This window comes from Hevea brasiliensis, chromosome 3, assembly GCF_030052815.1.
Source record: "Hevea brasiliensis isolate MT/VB/25A 57/8 chromosome 3, ASM3005281v1, whole genome shotgun sequence".
Lineage (NCBI taxonomy): Eukaryota > Viridiplantae > Streptophyta > Magnoliopsida > Malpighiales > Euphorbiaceae > Hevea > Hevea brasiliensis.
In genome coordinates, this window is record NC_079495.1 from 1,296,203 (window position 1) to 1,311,562 (window position 15,360).

General features: G+C 31.4%; 3 protein-coding genes across 3 annotated transcripts; all 3 read right to left on the reverse strand.

Moving 5' to 3' along the window:
* Positions 1-908: 908 nt before the first annotated feature.
* Positions 909-6,291, reverse strand: LOC110633637 (cell division cycle protein 48 homolog). The gene is made up of 9 exons (XM_021782320.2): positions 6,132-6,291; positions 5,806-5,971; positions 4,939-5,167; positions 2,923-3,689; positions 2,604-2,825; positions 2,438-2,509; positions 2,057-2,338; positions 1,499-1,858; positions 909-1,409 (listed from the first exon to the last, which is right to left on the reverse strand). The coding sequence occupies exons 1-9, from the start codon at positions 6,158-6,160 to the stop codon at positions 1,119-1,121; spliced, it is 2,418 nt and encodes an 805-aa protein (XP_021638012.1). The 5' UTR covers positions 6,161-6,291; the 3' UTR covers positions 909-1,118.
* A 2,002-nt stretch (positions 6,292-8,293) lies between these two features.
* Positions 8,294-10,948, reverse strand: LOC110633631 (UDP-glycosyltransferase 86A1). The gene is given in 3 exon segments (XM_021782308.2): positions 8,294-9,333; positions 10,319-10,745; positions 10,747-10,948. Coding segments are annotated over 3 exon segments (1,470 nt in total). The 5' UTR covers positions 10,858-10,948; the 3' UTR covers positions 8,294-8,401.
* A 2,543-nt stretch (positions 10,949-13,491) lies between these two features.
* LOC110633662 (UDP-glycosyltransferase 86A1-like) lies at positions 13,492-15,049 on the reverse strand. The gene is made up of 2 exons (XM_058143441.1): positions 14,518-15,049; positions 13,492-14,417 (listed from the first exon to the last, which is right to left on the reverse strand). Exons 1-2 carry the CDS (start codon positions 15,047-15,049, stop codon positions 13,501-13,503), a joined length of 1,449 nt encoding a protein of 482 aa, XP_057999424.1. The 3' UTR covers positions 13,492-13,500.
* Between the last annotated feature and the right edge of the window lie 311 nt (positions 15,050-15,360).

The window sequence follows — 15,360 nt, forward strand, 5'->3', positions numbered from 1 at the left end:
AGGAAAAATAATAAAATATCATCAGCCTGTGAAGAAAAAAAGAGGAGAAAAAAAAAATCAGCGCCAATCCCAAGGAATAATGTGATCAAGTCAGACATGAGGTTCTAAAAAATTGCTCCCTCTCCAGACTGACACATGCAACCATTTGTATTGAGTGGACATATATTACATTACCGTGAATTTTATATGATTAAAGTGGTAAGAAAGGAGGAAAAAAAGAAAGCATAAGAGTAACAAAAACAGCTCAACATATGTACAAATAGTTTGGGCATTTTGTATGATCAAAGGTACAAAGCATCATTGTATAGACTGTGCATCAGTAGTTCAGTACAGTCTGCTTGCCTTTGCGTAAAAGCAATATGCAAAATGTACATGCTTGGTTTTTATCAGAAGCTTGTGATTTGGATTTGAGTTTTTATGCAGCAAGTAGAAGAGAACAATTCTTGATTGTTGGTACCAAAAATAAAGGAAAACCTCACACTCTCTCTCCCTGTCTCCCTGGTTTAGATACCATGAGGAAATCTGTAACTTGTACCATTCTTAGATGAAGCAACCTCAATACGGTCAAATATAACAAGATAACACAGAAGTCCACAACAAGATACAATTGAAACAGAATAAACCGTTCAGGATGATTTCATGTGTCAATGAATATGAAAATCTGTGTAAAATAGTAAAATGGAAAATAGAATTCCATGATCTGGAAACAATCTGTAATTCTGCAGCTTAACCATTACATTGTAATTTCAATTATGAGGGGATCTCCAAGGATTGTGCAATGCAAGGCCTCCCATATCATCTCCAGTTCCAATTGCAAACAGAACTTGGAATCAACTATACTAATTGATATAACAAAAATATAGAAGTGATTATAAGCTAAATAATTGAAAAAGTTGGCACGTCCAGCATTCAGAAGTCATCCATTATAACCAATTAATTAGCAGAATCTGTTCTATCAACTTAGAAGAGTAGCCATTGTCTTCCACTGGCCAAAACCCAAGGCTTGACTTGGGCAAAATAAATAATCCCACGTATTCTTAAAACTACAACACGTATGAAAGTAAACAGATACATATATAGAGCCAGCATAAACAACACATGCATTTGAAAATGACAATTTAATTGTAAAGGTCATCATCATCAGCCCCGCCTGCAGAAGCTGCAAAAGGATCAGATCCAGTTGCTGCACCACCAGCTTCAGAAAACCTGAATTCAGTTCCAAAGCCTCTTGATTGTTGCAAAGTTTGAGCAAATGCCTGGTATTTGCGGATGTCAGCATCGCTCACACTTCTACGTGCATACTTCATAGACTCCTCAAAATGTGCTGCCTTGATCTCTGCCACATCATCCTCGACATCTTCTTCCATAGCTTCTGGGTTATCTCTACGTCTCCTCTCTCTCTCAATATCCTGCAGGACACAAAGGACATGGTAGCATTCAATCATATACTATAAGAAGTATATATCAGTGTTAAGAAGAAAATAAAGTAGAAGCATACCTTCTCAATGTTCTCTCTTATAGCATATTTGCAAGCACGCTGGCAAATCTCAGTAATATCAGCTCCACTGAAGCCCTGAGTATACTTAGCAAGTGCTCTGAGGTCAACATCTTTTGAGACTGGTGATTTCCTTAAGCATGCCTTGAAAATTTGATGACGAGAGTCCTCATCAGGAAGAGGGATGTAAATCAACTGATCAAGACGGCCAGGACGCAAAAGTGCAGGATCTATGATATCAGGTCTATTAGTGGCTCCAATTATAAAAACAGTTTTCTTTGCAGACATGCCATCCATCTCCGTCAGAAGTTGGTTCAAAACCCTATCAGCAGCACCCCCTGCATCTCCTACGCTGCTTCCTCTCTACAATTATAATAAATGGCAGAAAACAGTGTAAGCAAGAAGCAATGCCTAAAATAAATTTGTCTTTATTTCCATGCTAAAGGAATTCTCAAATCATTGTATCTCTAACTATTAGTACTACTGAACAATTACTAGATTGAACCTCAAATCTCCAGGGTCTTTAAAACATCAAATCACATACCAAAGACTAAAACAAACCTGAGTAGCAATTGAGTCAAGTTCATCAAAGAAGAGGACACAAGGAGCAGATTGGCGAGCCTTATCAAAAATTTCTCGCACATTGGCTTCACTCTCACCAAACCACATTGTAAGCAATTCAGGACCCTTGACACTGATGAAATTTGCCTGGCATTCATTGGCAATAGCTTTGGCCAGGAGAGTTTTCCCACATCCAGGAGGGCCATAGAAAAGAACCCCCTTAGATGGTGACATTCCAAACTTCTCAAATTTCTCAGGATGCTCCACTGGATATTGAACCGTCTGTATCAATCAAATAATCAGACATACATGAAATTTGGGCCGAATATACACAGAAGAATGCAGGTCATATATGTAACCTAATAGATCAAGAACAATTACCTCTTGAAGCTCTCGCTTAACATTCTCAAGACCTCCAATATCTTCCCAGCTCACATTAGGTACTTCAACAACCTGGTCAAAAAAATCTTGGTTAGAAACTTGACAAATAAAACAGAAGCCAATAAGAGAAGTAACAGTTCCCTAAAATTATCTTGCAAACACTCACTGTTTCACGCAAAGCGGATGGGTTGCTTGTTCCAAGTGCAGTTTGGAAGTGTTCATTACTCACTGCCATGGAGTTAAGTATCTCAGCATCTATTGATTCATCTTCCAAGTCGATTACATCCATTTTCTCCCTGATGCACTGAAGTGCAGCCTCAGTGCAAAGAGCAGCTAAATCAGCACCAACATAACCATGGGTGTCTTTGGCAATTCTTTCTAAATCAACCTGCAAAATAAAAATCACAGAAGTTGAATTAAATTAAGAGATTTAGTAAAAGAAAAAGGATTATCTTCAAGAAAAGGATGGAGCAATTAATATTTACATCTTCAGCAAGCTTCATATTCTTTGTATGGATTCGAAGAACCTCAAGACGCCCAACTTCATCTGGAACACCGATATCAATTTCCCTGTCAAATCTACCAAACCTTCTCAAAGCTGGGTCAATGCTGTTGGGACGATTTGTGGCCCCAATGACAATAACATGTGCACGGGATTTTAGTCCATCCATAAGTGTTAAGAGCTGGGAGACTATCCTCCTCTCAACTTCTCCATGTGTCTTCTCCCGCTTGGGGGCAATTGAATCAATCTCATCAATAAAGATGATAGATGGTGCATTCTTCTCTGCTTCCTCAAAAGCTTTTCTGAGATTGCTTTCACTCTCCCCAGCCAATTTGGACATGATCTCAGGCCCGTTAATACAGAAGAAGAAAGCACCAGTTTCATTGGCAACAGCCCGGGCAATTAGAGTCTTCCCAGAACCAGGAGGTCCATAAAGCAGAATTCCTTTTGGGGGCTTCACACCAATTGATTTAAATAGTTGTGGATGTCTCAGTGGAAGCTCCACCAACTCCCGAATCTGAGCCATCTGTTTTCTAACACCACCAACATCATCATAGCCAACCTCATCCAATCTATTTTCATCTTCCCTCCTCACAGGCTCTCCCTCGCAGAAAATCTCTGTGTCTGGGGCAACCACACAGTATTCTGGGGGTTCAGTCTCAATAACCTTGAACTCCACGCTTCGCATTCCACCTCTCACAAGGAAGAGATCACCCTTCCTTACGGGGCGATATGCCTCCAGGAAATAAGCTGCAGATGTTAAATCAGAGGACTCAGAATTATAAACATTAAATATTCATTTAACCAGGAACCACACGTTAGGTACCTAGACCATAAAACAAGAGACTGCACCAAAAAGATCAGGTCAACGTCAAACCATCCGATATTAGTACAAAAAAAAAAAAACATTTTTTTTAAGAAAACAATCAGCAAAACTAAAGGACAAGTTACTCTTGGAGTTGCTCTAAATAGCCCCAAAATTTTTTCTTAGCAACCTCATGCCATGACTAAGATAGAACAATAAAAGCCTTCAGTTACATCAATTAGGATACAGTATTTTTACAATCAATATGCCCACACGCATGCATTGAACAGTAATGGTTCAAAAGCAAATGCTAAAATAGCTACAAGATTGTTAAAACATGAATGGGAAATTCTATCTATCTATCTATAGCGCAAGAGGACTCATGGATGCACATAGTCATATTCAAACAGTAAAGCTAATTGCTTCTGTCTTTGTGTCCAAGCAAACATGGCACACAAACAGCACCCTTGGAGTGAAAGAAAAAATGAGGACAAAAGCCACTGAAACAAGAGTCTCTTTAAAGCAGAAAATCTAAATAAACATTAAGCACATAAGCAAAAGTGTGATTCTCTGGCAAAACTATAAAAACTAAAAGACATTATTGAGATGTCATTACCACATTAAATCACTCACAAATCTACTACATGATTGAACAAATTAAATACATGGTAAAGCACATAAACAATGCCATAAAATAAAGAATAGCGTCACGGAATGATAAACTCAAATTCTTAAAAAAGGGGCAATTAAACTGAAAAACATAAAAGTTATGAATCTTAAATGATGTTACAATATAAAAGAAAGAGAGAACAAAGCAGGAAGGAAATCATGAAGCTACTCATAAAATGACAGATTAATGTAGAACCTAAAGTTCCCATATCCAAAAAAACAATCTAGTTCCAAAAAACTAAATATACCTCTACAAGCTTATGTAGAAGAATCATAATGGGAAATTATGAAATAGTCCTACTAAAGTACAAAACTTCTGCAAAAGCGAAAACCCTAAAAAAATAAAATTAGTTATTCAATTTCCTACTACTAAAAGAAGAATGATAATTATTAAGGTGCCTTTCTTTGCAAGATGAGTTCAAATAGCATTTAGGACTCAGGCTACGCCTATGGGGAGGAACATATATAGCATCATGAATTCTTTTCAGATATTAGCTGAAAATACAAGGTTCAGAATAAACTCACGCTTCAAGTATGCATCAAATATATTTCCAGTGACCCCTTCAATCGTATCATCTATAGGCAGTATGTGGACACGCTTTCCATATTTGACATCAGGACATTGGTGCACAGAGACAACATCTCCAAGCCTAACCCTCAAGTTCGACCTCACAACCTTGTTCATCCTGATCTTTGGCTCATCACATGTGTCATCAGCAAGAGCAATGCAGATCGTATCTTTCCTTTTCTTTCCCTAAAGGACATAAAGCAACACAATAATATAGATGCAGATCAGGGAATATGATATTCTTTAAGACAGTTTAATCACACTGCAAACAAACACAACCAAAGAAAGAAACAACACAAATAATTACATCTCCATCATATAAGTTAATTTTATTGCACCCATAAATCAAGTCACATAACCAACAAACTGACTACATAACGCTTAATAATATGAAGGCCCCCTACAAAAGCCAATTCCTTTTTGAAGTCACACATACAGCCTCTATTCAAATGCCATAGTTTAATGATCATAGGAACAGACCAACCAACAAATTCTGTCACCAATTGCAAATTGGAAATCAACTAAGCCCTCAATCAGATTAAACACATATCCATCTAACATAATCTCAATAACTAGTACATAAAACTAAACATATGAAGCAGACAACGCTTACATATCCTTAAACCCATGAACCCATAATCAGATAACTAACCAGCTACCCAAAACCCCAAACCTCCAAATTCCAATCACAGTAGATATAAAACACAAATCTCAATCCCAGTCCTAATCTAACATAAAACACAGCCAAGACACATGATCAATATCCAAAAAACCAGCAACAAGAAGAACAATAATTCAAACCCAGAAGTGAAAAGAATTCAAACCTTAATTAGGATCGTGTCTCCCCGAAAAAGCTGTAGCTTCTCCATGGTTTCGGGATGGAGCGAGACAACCGAGTTATCATCATTGGTAGCCTCGTCAACAACAAGCCGATTCGGCGCCTTCTTGCGCTCTAAAATCGCAGTACTAAAATCCCTCTTCGTTCCCTTACTGCAAAATCAAGTACCCATTAACAAATAAATCATCAAAAAAAAAAGACACAAAATTTATTCACTGTTCTTGAAAAAGAAAAAAAAAAAGCAAATCGAAATCGATGAATATAAAGGAAATAGTTAAGTGAATGTAGATGTGGGTAATGGAGAACACTTACGAATCAGAGGATTCGGCTTGGTTAGACATGGTCGAGAGGTAGATAGCTAAACACAAATGGAAATATCTGTGAAGTATACAAATTTGGATCTGAATATATGGGTTTTGGCCCTTTGGTATTTATAGGAGAAGGTTAAGCTCCTTTGATCCTTTTCTTGTTTAGAAAGAAAAGTTTATTTCTTCTTCCTCTTCATTTTTTTTAATACTAAAATGGAAAGTTTAATTTGGTTTTGTTTTTTCTAGTTAAAAAATATCATATTAACTATTTTTTTATGAGGAAAAATTAAATAAATATATAATAAACAAAATTACATATGAGTAAATTTATTCATTTTTATAATGAATACTCTTAATTATCTTTATTTTATTTAAAAAATACATAAAATTAAATTATCTTATTTCTTTTTTTTTATATAATGTTATTTAACATTTTTCCCTTATAATTGCATACTTCTAAAATGAATAAACCTTTTAAATGCATTGCAATTACATTATATTTGATAGAAATATTCAAAAATAGGAAGGAGATATTTTTCTTTATTCTTTTAAAGAACATTATCAATCAAATTGTATTGAAATCAATTTTAATTTAATAAAATTATAATTTTAAATCTCAAAAAAAATTAAATTAGTATAAAAATAAAACTTATTGATGGAAGAGGAAAATCTTTATTTAGTCATATATGTATTACAAAAATTAAAAGGAAATGATAAATCATGATTAGTATCAATGATTTAGAGAAATTTCTTACTTACACCAAAGCGTACAAACACCGAAGTAATGAAAAATCATATTTATGTATTTTTAAATAAGATTAATCATGATTTAAGCTAAAATAACAATTGATAATTGAGTAATTACTCGTGATTTAATGTTCTAATCCAAATATCCAATAACAATAATACCACCAATTATGTAATTGGGTTGTTTTGGACTTCAAATTAAAGTCAAACACCAAAGACTTATAAATATAATTATTTAAAAGGCTATATAACCAAAAAAAAATATTTGAATTTTATAAATTTTTTTAGTTTTAACTCAAAATTTTTATTTTATTAATTTGATTTTAAATTTTATATTATTTTAATTTTAACAATAAATTTAATTAATATATCGTTAAATTCAACAATTGATAAAAATAATTTAAATATGTTTGCTTGTTATTAATTTTAGTTAATTTTTTAATTTTATTAATTTTTTCAATAATTTTTAACATATTCATTAAATTTAGCAAATTTGTTATTGATAAAAATATTTAATACTTAAGCAACATATTTAATATTGTTATATTAATTTTTAAAATTTATTTCTCTATTTATGCTTATAATTTGCATTTTTCACCATTTTATCTCGAATTTAAGGTTTGACAAATAAGAAAATCAAATATTTAAAATAAAATAAGTATAAATAATATAACAAAAAAATTTATTTATATATATATATATGGAAGAGGAATTAATTAAAATAAAATTTATTTAATTTAGTAAAATAATATTTTATCAATTTGAGAATTATAATTATTAAAATTGATAAAAATTAAAAGGATTAGCTAATACTGATGATGATGTAAAAAAATATTTAAATTATTTTTGTCAATTGAATAGTTCAATTAAACTAGTTGATAGAATTAAAAATAATGTGAAAATTTGTGAATTAAATTGATAAAATTAAAAAATTTTGACTAAAATTAAGAAAGTTTACAAAGGTTTGAATTTTTTAAATCATTTTTCCTATTTCAAAAACATATATGTAAATTAAAAAATTTCTAAGAGTTTGGAAGTGTTAAAGCTCTAAATTAAGAAAAGATATTAAGATAAGAAAGAAGTGATTATATAGACAAATGAAGTTTAATTTAATATTATTGAAGTCAATCTCTAAAATTACAAGTTATAAATTTTAACTCCAGTCAAAATCTAATAAAAAATAAGTATGAAAAGTAATAATTTAAATAATATATATTTCACTCATATTATTTAGATTTTAATAATGACTCGAACTTAATACTATCAACTGAGTGATATGCATTTAATAATTAAATTAAATCAGTCTAAGTAATTATATTATTAAGTTGGGTATTTATAATAATAATAATAATTTTAATTATAATCATTGGGAAAAAACAAGAAACAATTTGTGAATGAAAGACTTGTTGAAATGGATAATTATATATGGTTATTAACAAATGCATTGCTTGGCTTGCTCACATTAAAATGGTCACTTTTTAAGACTTGAATTTATTCTTTAATTGAGATGAAAAAGACACTCAAATTCTATCCCTTAACCCTAATGCAAGCCACTTTGGAAATTCTGACCTTGAGATCACCAATAAACTGGTTGAAATTTTTTTCTGAGGATCCAACACTGGATATTGCATGTTCTACTTTCTCTTTGATTTGCTCCATATTCTTCCTCAAATCATTGGTTGATTTTCCACTCATTAAACGATTTATCTTTTCTGCTATTTCATCTCTTCTGATTGGCTTCCTATCACAAAGATTAAGCCCAATCTTCCAATCATCAACCACTAATTTTCTATTAGTAATTTGATCAGTGAACACAGGATAACACAGCATCGGAACATTAAACCATATACTCTCCAGCACAGAATTCCACCCACAATGTGTTAGAAACCCTCCAACCGTTGGATGAGAAATCACTGAAATCTGGCAGCTCCATGGGACCACCAATCCCCTATCTTTGATCTCATCTTTAAATCGAACGGGTAAAATATCATTATCATAAGAACCCATAATATCAGGACGAAGTACCCAAATAAAACTCACTTCACTAAGCAAGAGCCCATGGGCCATCTCGGCAATTTCCTCTCGGCTACAACAAGCAATGGAACCAAAAGAGACGTATAAAACAGACCCATGAGGCTTGGCTTGGAGCCAGTGGGTGCAGTCTGATTCGGACCACAGGCTAGTAGCCACAGTATTCATGGTGAACCCATTAAGGGCGAAGATAGGACCAATTGGATAAAAGGGTTGCTTCTCTTGGAGGGCTGAGATGGTTTTTGGTTCAAGCTCTTCTACTGCATTGCAAATAACAAAATCAGCTTTTTTCACATCCTCAAATACTGATTTGTGTACTATTCTGCGCTCAACGGTTGTTGTATTGGGAGCTTGAAGATACGATGGTAAGTCCTTCGGCTCGATTCCTTCCACTCCTGGTATATAGTCTATAGCATCCTCGCGATTATCTATTTATCACATATAATATATTTTATTAATTAATTATCACTCCATAACAGTATACATAGAACAAGAATATAATATATACATACAGAAAAATATTATCTAAGTCTAATTTATCGAGAATTAAAATATAAATGTATGAGTCTCGTTTATTTTATACGTAATTTATCTCCCTATATATAATATTTTGAATCCATAATAAATCAAGTTTAAACAATATCTTATGACTTTCTAATTAAAAAAAAATATACATCTAAATTGTTTTAAATTTAAAATTATATTCTTTGTAAATAAATACATTAAATTTATTTGGTTCAAGAAATTCATAAAAAATTAACATTTCATTCTGTTACTAAAAAATTGGCAAAAATAGTAAATTTAAACGTGTTCTGTTTCGATAAAAAAAATAATTAAATTATGATTCGATAAAACATATTAAAAAATAAATTTGATCCAACAAAAATATTATATTTATTTATTAAAAGCAGCTTGAGAGTTTCTAGTAAGCTTATTACTTAACATGGACTTAACTATATATGCTTATAGTGTATGAGATAGTTAAAAAACAAAACTTAATATGATACATTATTTTATAAATATTTTAATAGATCGATAAGTATCAATCTTTGTGTCTAATATTTAGAAGTTAATTGAAAATTTTAACATATTCATATATTTTTATTAAAATTTCATTTATTTATTTATTTTTAAAGAATATTTATTAAATTAATAAAAATATTTTTATCATCAAATATTTTATAATTAAAAAATATATTTTTACCCTCAAAGACAAAAAAAAAAAAATCATAGTTCTGCCAACGATTCATTTTCTTTTCATGGAAAAAGGGGGAAAAAGGAATACAACTGCTTTCTTTAACACCTCCCTCATCCTATATATATATATATATATATATATATATATATATATATATATATATATATATATATATAGGATGAGGGAGGTGTTACAGAAAGCAGTTGTATACATACCATGACAAGCGTAATGACCATTAATCCTGAGGAGATCCAAGTGATAGTCGAGAGTGAAAGCCAAAGCTGGTTGAGTCCAAAATGAAACATTAACAAGATTATACTTGTTGGCAATCATCGATGGCCACACAAAGAAAGTGTCTGCGATTAAGCAACTGATTCTTGATTCTCTATTCACTATCCTTCCAACAAGATCATCAACGTGAGCTGAGAAGACATCTAGAAGACCATGCAAAAATTGGTCTGAGTTGAGGAATCTATCAAACCCTAGAGGAAACCCATCGCTTATGGTTGCGTAGTGTATTTCCAAGCCAGATTTACGTGCTTCAGTGAAGATATCGTCTTGGGTACTGGTTTTGGGATCTTGATCAAGAGAAGCCTTGGTGATTTGGTGGTGGATTTTTTCTTTGTTGATGAAGGTGATGGATGAAGCCTTTTGATGCTAGCTTTATTGCAAGATGAATAAAGGGGACGATGTGTCCTTGGAAAGGGCAAGGTACCATAATAGCATGAGGCTTATCTTGATTATTATCCTCCATACGTATGTATCTCTCTGAGCTTCTGTGTGCTAAGAATTGGGATAGAGGAGAGTTTATGGTTGATTGTTTGACATATAATCATGGCACTCGTAATTCATTGTTTAGTATGTGAGATGACTAAAGTGATAAAAAATGAGTGGACAAGCAATCAAGTGGAGCAGTAAATGTCAACACATCATCCTAGGTTGGAAAAAACTAAAGTCACAGACACGTGGCTCTCATATATTCTCTCATATATTTAATAAGTATATATTATTTATTTTATATATTTAATTTATAATAAATTAAATTTAAATAAAAAAATCTTTAATCAATATATTACATCGATTACACATTATTTAGTAAAAAATAAAAAATTTATTTTAATCATTTTATTAATCTACTTTAGATAATTTAAATATCATTGAACTAAAACTCATTAATTTTATATATTTTAATTATTTAATTTATAAATAATAATTACTTTAATTATTGAAAAATTATAATTAAATATTTTAATTTCAATTAGATAAATTTCAAAATTATAATTTTCATATAATAAAGTCAAAACATAATCACATGTTGACATGCATAACTTATTATTTTTATTGTCTTCATCAATTAAAATAATAAAAATATTATTTTAATGATTTAAAAAATAAAAAATTATAATTAATTCCTCCAAGACAGATTCGTTTCTTCTCAATCATTATAATCTTCTCATCTCCCTCTTTTAAGCTCTTTTCCCTTATTTTATTTTATTATTTGATGCTCCTTTCAGCTTGCAATTCAGAACTTACGTGTACCATTAATATATAAAGTTTCATTTTTTGAACTCCATCGCTAAGGACAATTTTCTGTTTGATTGTCGAGAAAAAAAAACATAATAAAAGAAATAACGCAAACGAAAATAATTTAGAAATTTTAACGGATAAACACACACATATATACGTGTGGAGTGATCACAATATTTGCCGAAGCAACAAGTCTACTATAAGCACTTCATATTTGATTTTTAAGATTATTATGGAAAAAATAGTCTAGACCTAATCCTCATGAATTCAAGACATATTATATATGATGAGACTCATATATTTAAAAATTTAAACTCTTATTGAAAAGAAAATTTGCGACAATAAACTTGATTATGGATGCCTTTGTACCCCTAAAGAGAAAATTTGATTTTTTAGGTGATGAATTTAGTGATGATAAATGAAAGAATAAGAAGAGGAGGAAGAGAGAAACATCTCATATTTTGGGTTGATTTTATTTTTATTTTTATTTTATTTGTAAATAATTAAGAATTTTTTATTTTTAAAAATGAATTTAATTATTTAAAATATAAAAATAATATCATATTTATTATCTACCTACTTTACTAATTTGATTAATAACATTAATTAATACTTTTAATTTGGGATTTATTCAGTCAAATTTAAAACTTAGAGGACGTATTTGACCTTAATTTTTTTCAAGGGTCAATATATTCATTGGCTGCAAATCAAAGAGCGAAAATAGAGAATTTTTTTCTAATAAAATTAATATACGTAAAACAGTTTTATTTAGAAAATAATGGTAGATAAATTTATGGTATACACAACGAATTTATTGACTTTTTTTAAAATTTTTCTCATTTATTTATTAAGAAATGAAAGCCTATACTTCAAAGAAACTAATGAATATAAGAGATAGTATAAAGCAGCCGACTAATAATAATATTAAAAAAAATATGGGCACAAGAAATAAATTCTAAGAGCAAAATACTCATAAGAACGGACGAGACAAAGATAAGAACATCTCACAAGGAAATAATTATATAATATAGCAGTGGTTTCATGTAAGGTATCTTACATGAAATGATAAATTAATAGAAAGTAAGTATGCATATATAAATGGACTCTATAAAATTATAACTAAGAAATAATCACCCAACAATTTTTATTTTTTTTAAAATTTAATAACTGAATTTATATATATGTTGAATCCTTATTATCTTGTCATTAAATAAAATATATCTACATAAAATAACAGTTTTATAATATAATTTCTCTGTTACTCACAAAGATTAGCATAAATAACCACAAGCTATTGACAAGATGACAGGAACATCTCATTTTCACTCTTTTAATTTTCATTTTTCCTTTTTCATGAACATAAATTAATCTCTATATATTGTGGTTGTTTTAATAAATTTCTTGAAAAGAGTTCAACATATTCATCGATTGGATTTACAAAATTATATGTTAAAATGAATGACTTAATTAAAATTGATTTCCACTTTAAAAATGATCTTTTAAAAAAATTATAATTTATACTTCCAATACATAAATAATAATTCTAAAGAATTAACATCCCGAGCATGACTCTAATACGAGTGTAAGTGAATTATTGAAAAAATATAAATGTGAATGAGTTAGAATTTTGCACGAAATAAAGAGATTGTCACTTCTTAAGAAGTGAATTTATTCTTTAATTGAGATAAAAAAGACACTTAAATTTTAAGCTAATTATTTCATACAATGGTACTTCCTTAGATATAATCCAACAAAATTTATTTAATTATAAGAGGTGAAACCTATATTTTAAGATAAAGAATGCATATACATGATGCATCTAATAATTTCTTCAAATTCTATACATCAACCCTTTTGCAAGTCTATTTCATCATCTTGTCACGTTGGAAATTCTGACCTTGAGATCACCAATAAACTGGTTGAAATTTTTTTCTGAGGATCCAACGCTGGATATTGAATGCTCTACTTTCTCTTTGATTTGCCCCATATTCTTCCTCAAGTCATTGGCTGATTTTCCACTCATCAAACGGTTTATCTTTTCTGCAATTTCATCCCTGCTGATTGGCTTCCTATCACAAAGATTAAACCCAATCTTCCAATCATCAACCACAAATTTTCTATTAGTAATTTGATCAGCGAACACAGGATAACACAACATTGGAACATTAAACCATATACTCTCCAGTACAGAATTCCACCCACAATGTGTTAGAAACCCTCCAACCGTTGGATGAGAAATCACTGAAATCTGGCAGCTCCATGGGACCACCAATCCCCTATCTTTAATTTCGTCTTCAAATCCAACGGGTAGAAAATCATTATCATAAGAGTCCATAATCCCTGGACGAAGTACCCAAATAAAACTCACTTCGCTAAGCAAGAGGCCATGGGCTATCTCTGCAACTTCCTCTCTGCTACAACAGGCAAGGGAACCAAAAGAGACATATAAAACAGACCCATGAGGCTTCGCTTGGAGCCAGTGGGTGCAGTCTGATTCGGACCACAGGCTAGTAGCCACAGTATTCATGGTGAACCCATTAAGGGCGAAGGTAGGACCAATTGGATAAAAGGGTTGCTTCTCTTGAAGGGCTGAGATGGTTTTGGGTTCAAGCTCTTCTACTGCATTGCAAATAACAAAATCAGCTTTTTTCACATCCTCAAATACTGATTTGTGTATCATTCCGTGCACAATAGTTGTTGTATTGGAAGCTTGAAGATATGATGGTAAGTCCTTTGGCTTGATTCCTTCCACTCCTGGTATGTAATCTATAGCATCCTCGCGATTATCTAGTAATCACATTATAAAAATATTTGATAAATTAATTATTTCTCCATATATATATAGGAGGGTGGTTTTAAAGAAAGAGAGGCGTAGAGGTGTACATACCATGACAATCATAATGACCATTAATCTTGAGAAGATCCATGTGATAGTAGAGAGTGAAAACCAAAGCTGGTTGAGTCCAAAATGAAACATTAACAAGATTATACTTTTTGGCAATCATCGATGGCCACCCAAAGAAAGTGTCTGCGATTAAGCAACTGATTCTTGAATCTTTGTTCACTATCTTTCCAAAAAGATCATCAACGTGAGCTGAGAAGACATGCGCAAGACCATGCAGGAATTGGTCATCGTTGAGGGATCTGTCAAACCCTAAAGGAAACCCATCGCTTATGGTTGCGTAGTGTATTTCCAGGCCAGATTTACGAGCTTCAGTGAAGATATCGTCTTGGGTGGTTTTGGGATCATGATCAGGAGAAGAGTTGGTGATTTGGTGGTGGATTTTTTCTGTGTTGATGAAGGTGATGATATAGCCTTTTGATGCTAGCTTTATTGCAAGATGAATAAAGGGGATGATGTGTCCTTGGAAAGGGCATGGTACCATAATAGCATGAGGCTTATCTTGATTATCCTCCATCTATATCTCTCTGAGCTTCTGTGCGTTAAGAAATGAGTTTATGTGAGATGACTATAGTGATAAAAAATGAGTACTTGTAAATTCAAGATAGAGATATCTCATTATGAGTACTTGTAACCTACGCACTCCTTTTATAAATTATTTGGTGAAAGACAAAAGATCTATTTTAGTTTTTTTTTTTTTTATATAACTGGTTCCGATTAATAGTTATTTAATCCAATTTTAGTTATTTAATCTTCTCCCTCGTTATAATCATCCACTTCTCCTTCTCTTCTCCATTTCTTTAAGATATTCTCCCTTATGTTCTTCAG

Excerpts from the sequence above, each read along its gene's own strand:
- LOC110633637 (XM_021782320.2), bottom strand. The coding sequence starts at position 6,160 with ATGTCTAACCAAGCCGAATCCTCTGATTC. Across the intron at positions 3,690-4,938 it reads ATTTGATGCATACTTGAAGC|CTTATTTCCTGGAGGCATAT; the intron begins GTGAGTTTATTC and ends TAACATCTGCAG. Across the intron at positions 1,410-1,498 it reads TAAGAGAGAACATTGAGAAG|GATATTGAGAGAGAGAGGAG; the intron begins GTATGCTTCTAC and ends TGTGTCCTGCAG.
- LOC110633662 (XM_058143441.1), bottom strand. The coding sequence starts at position 15,049 with ATGGAGGATAATCAAGATAAGCCTCATGCTATTATGGTACCATGCCCT. Across the intron at positions 14,418-14,517 it reads TGGTCATTATGATTGTCATG|ATAATCGCGAGGATGCTATA; the intron begins GTATGTACACCT and ends TGTGATTACTAG.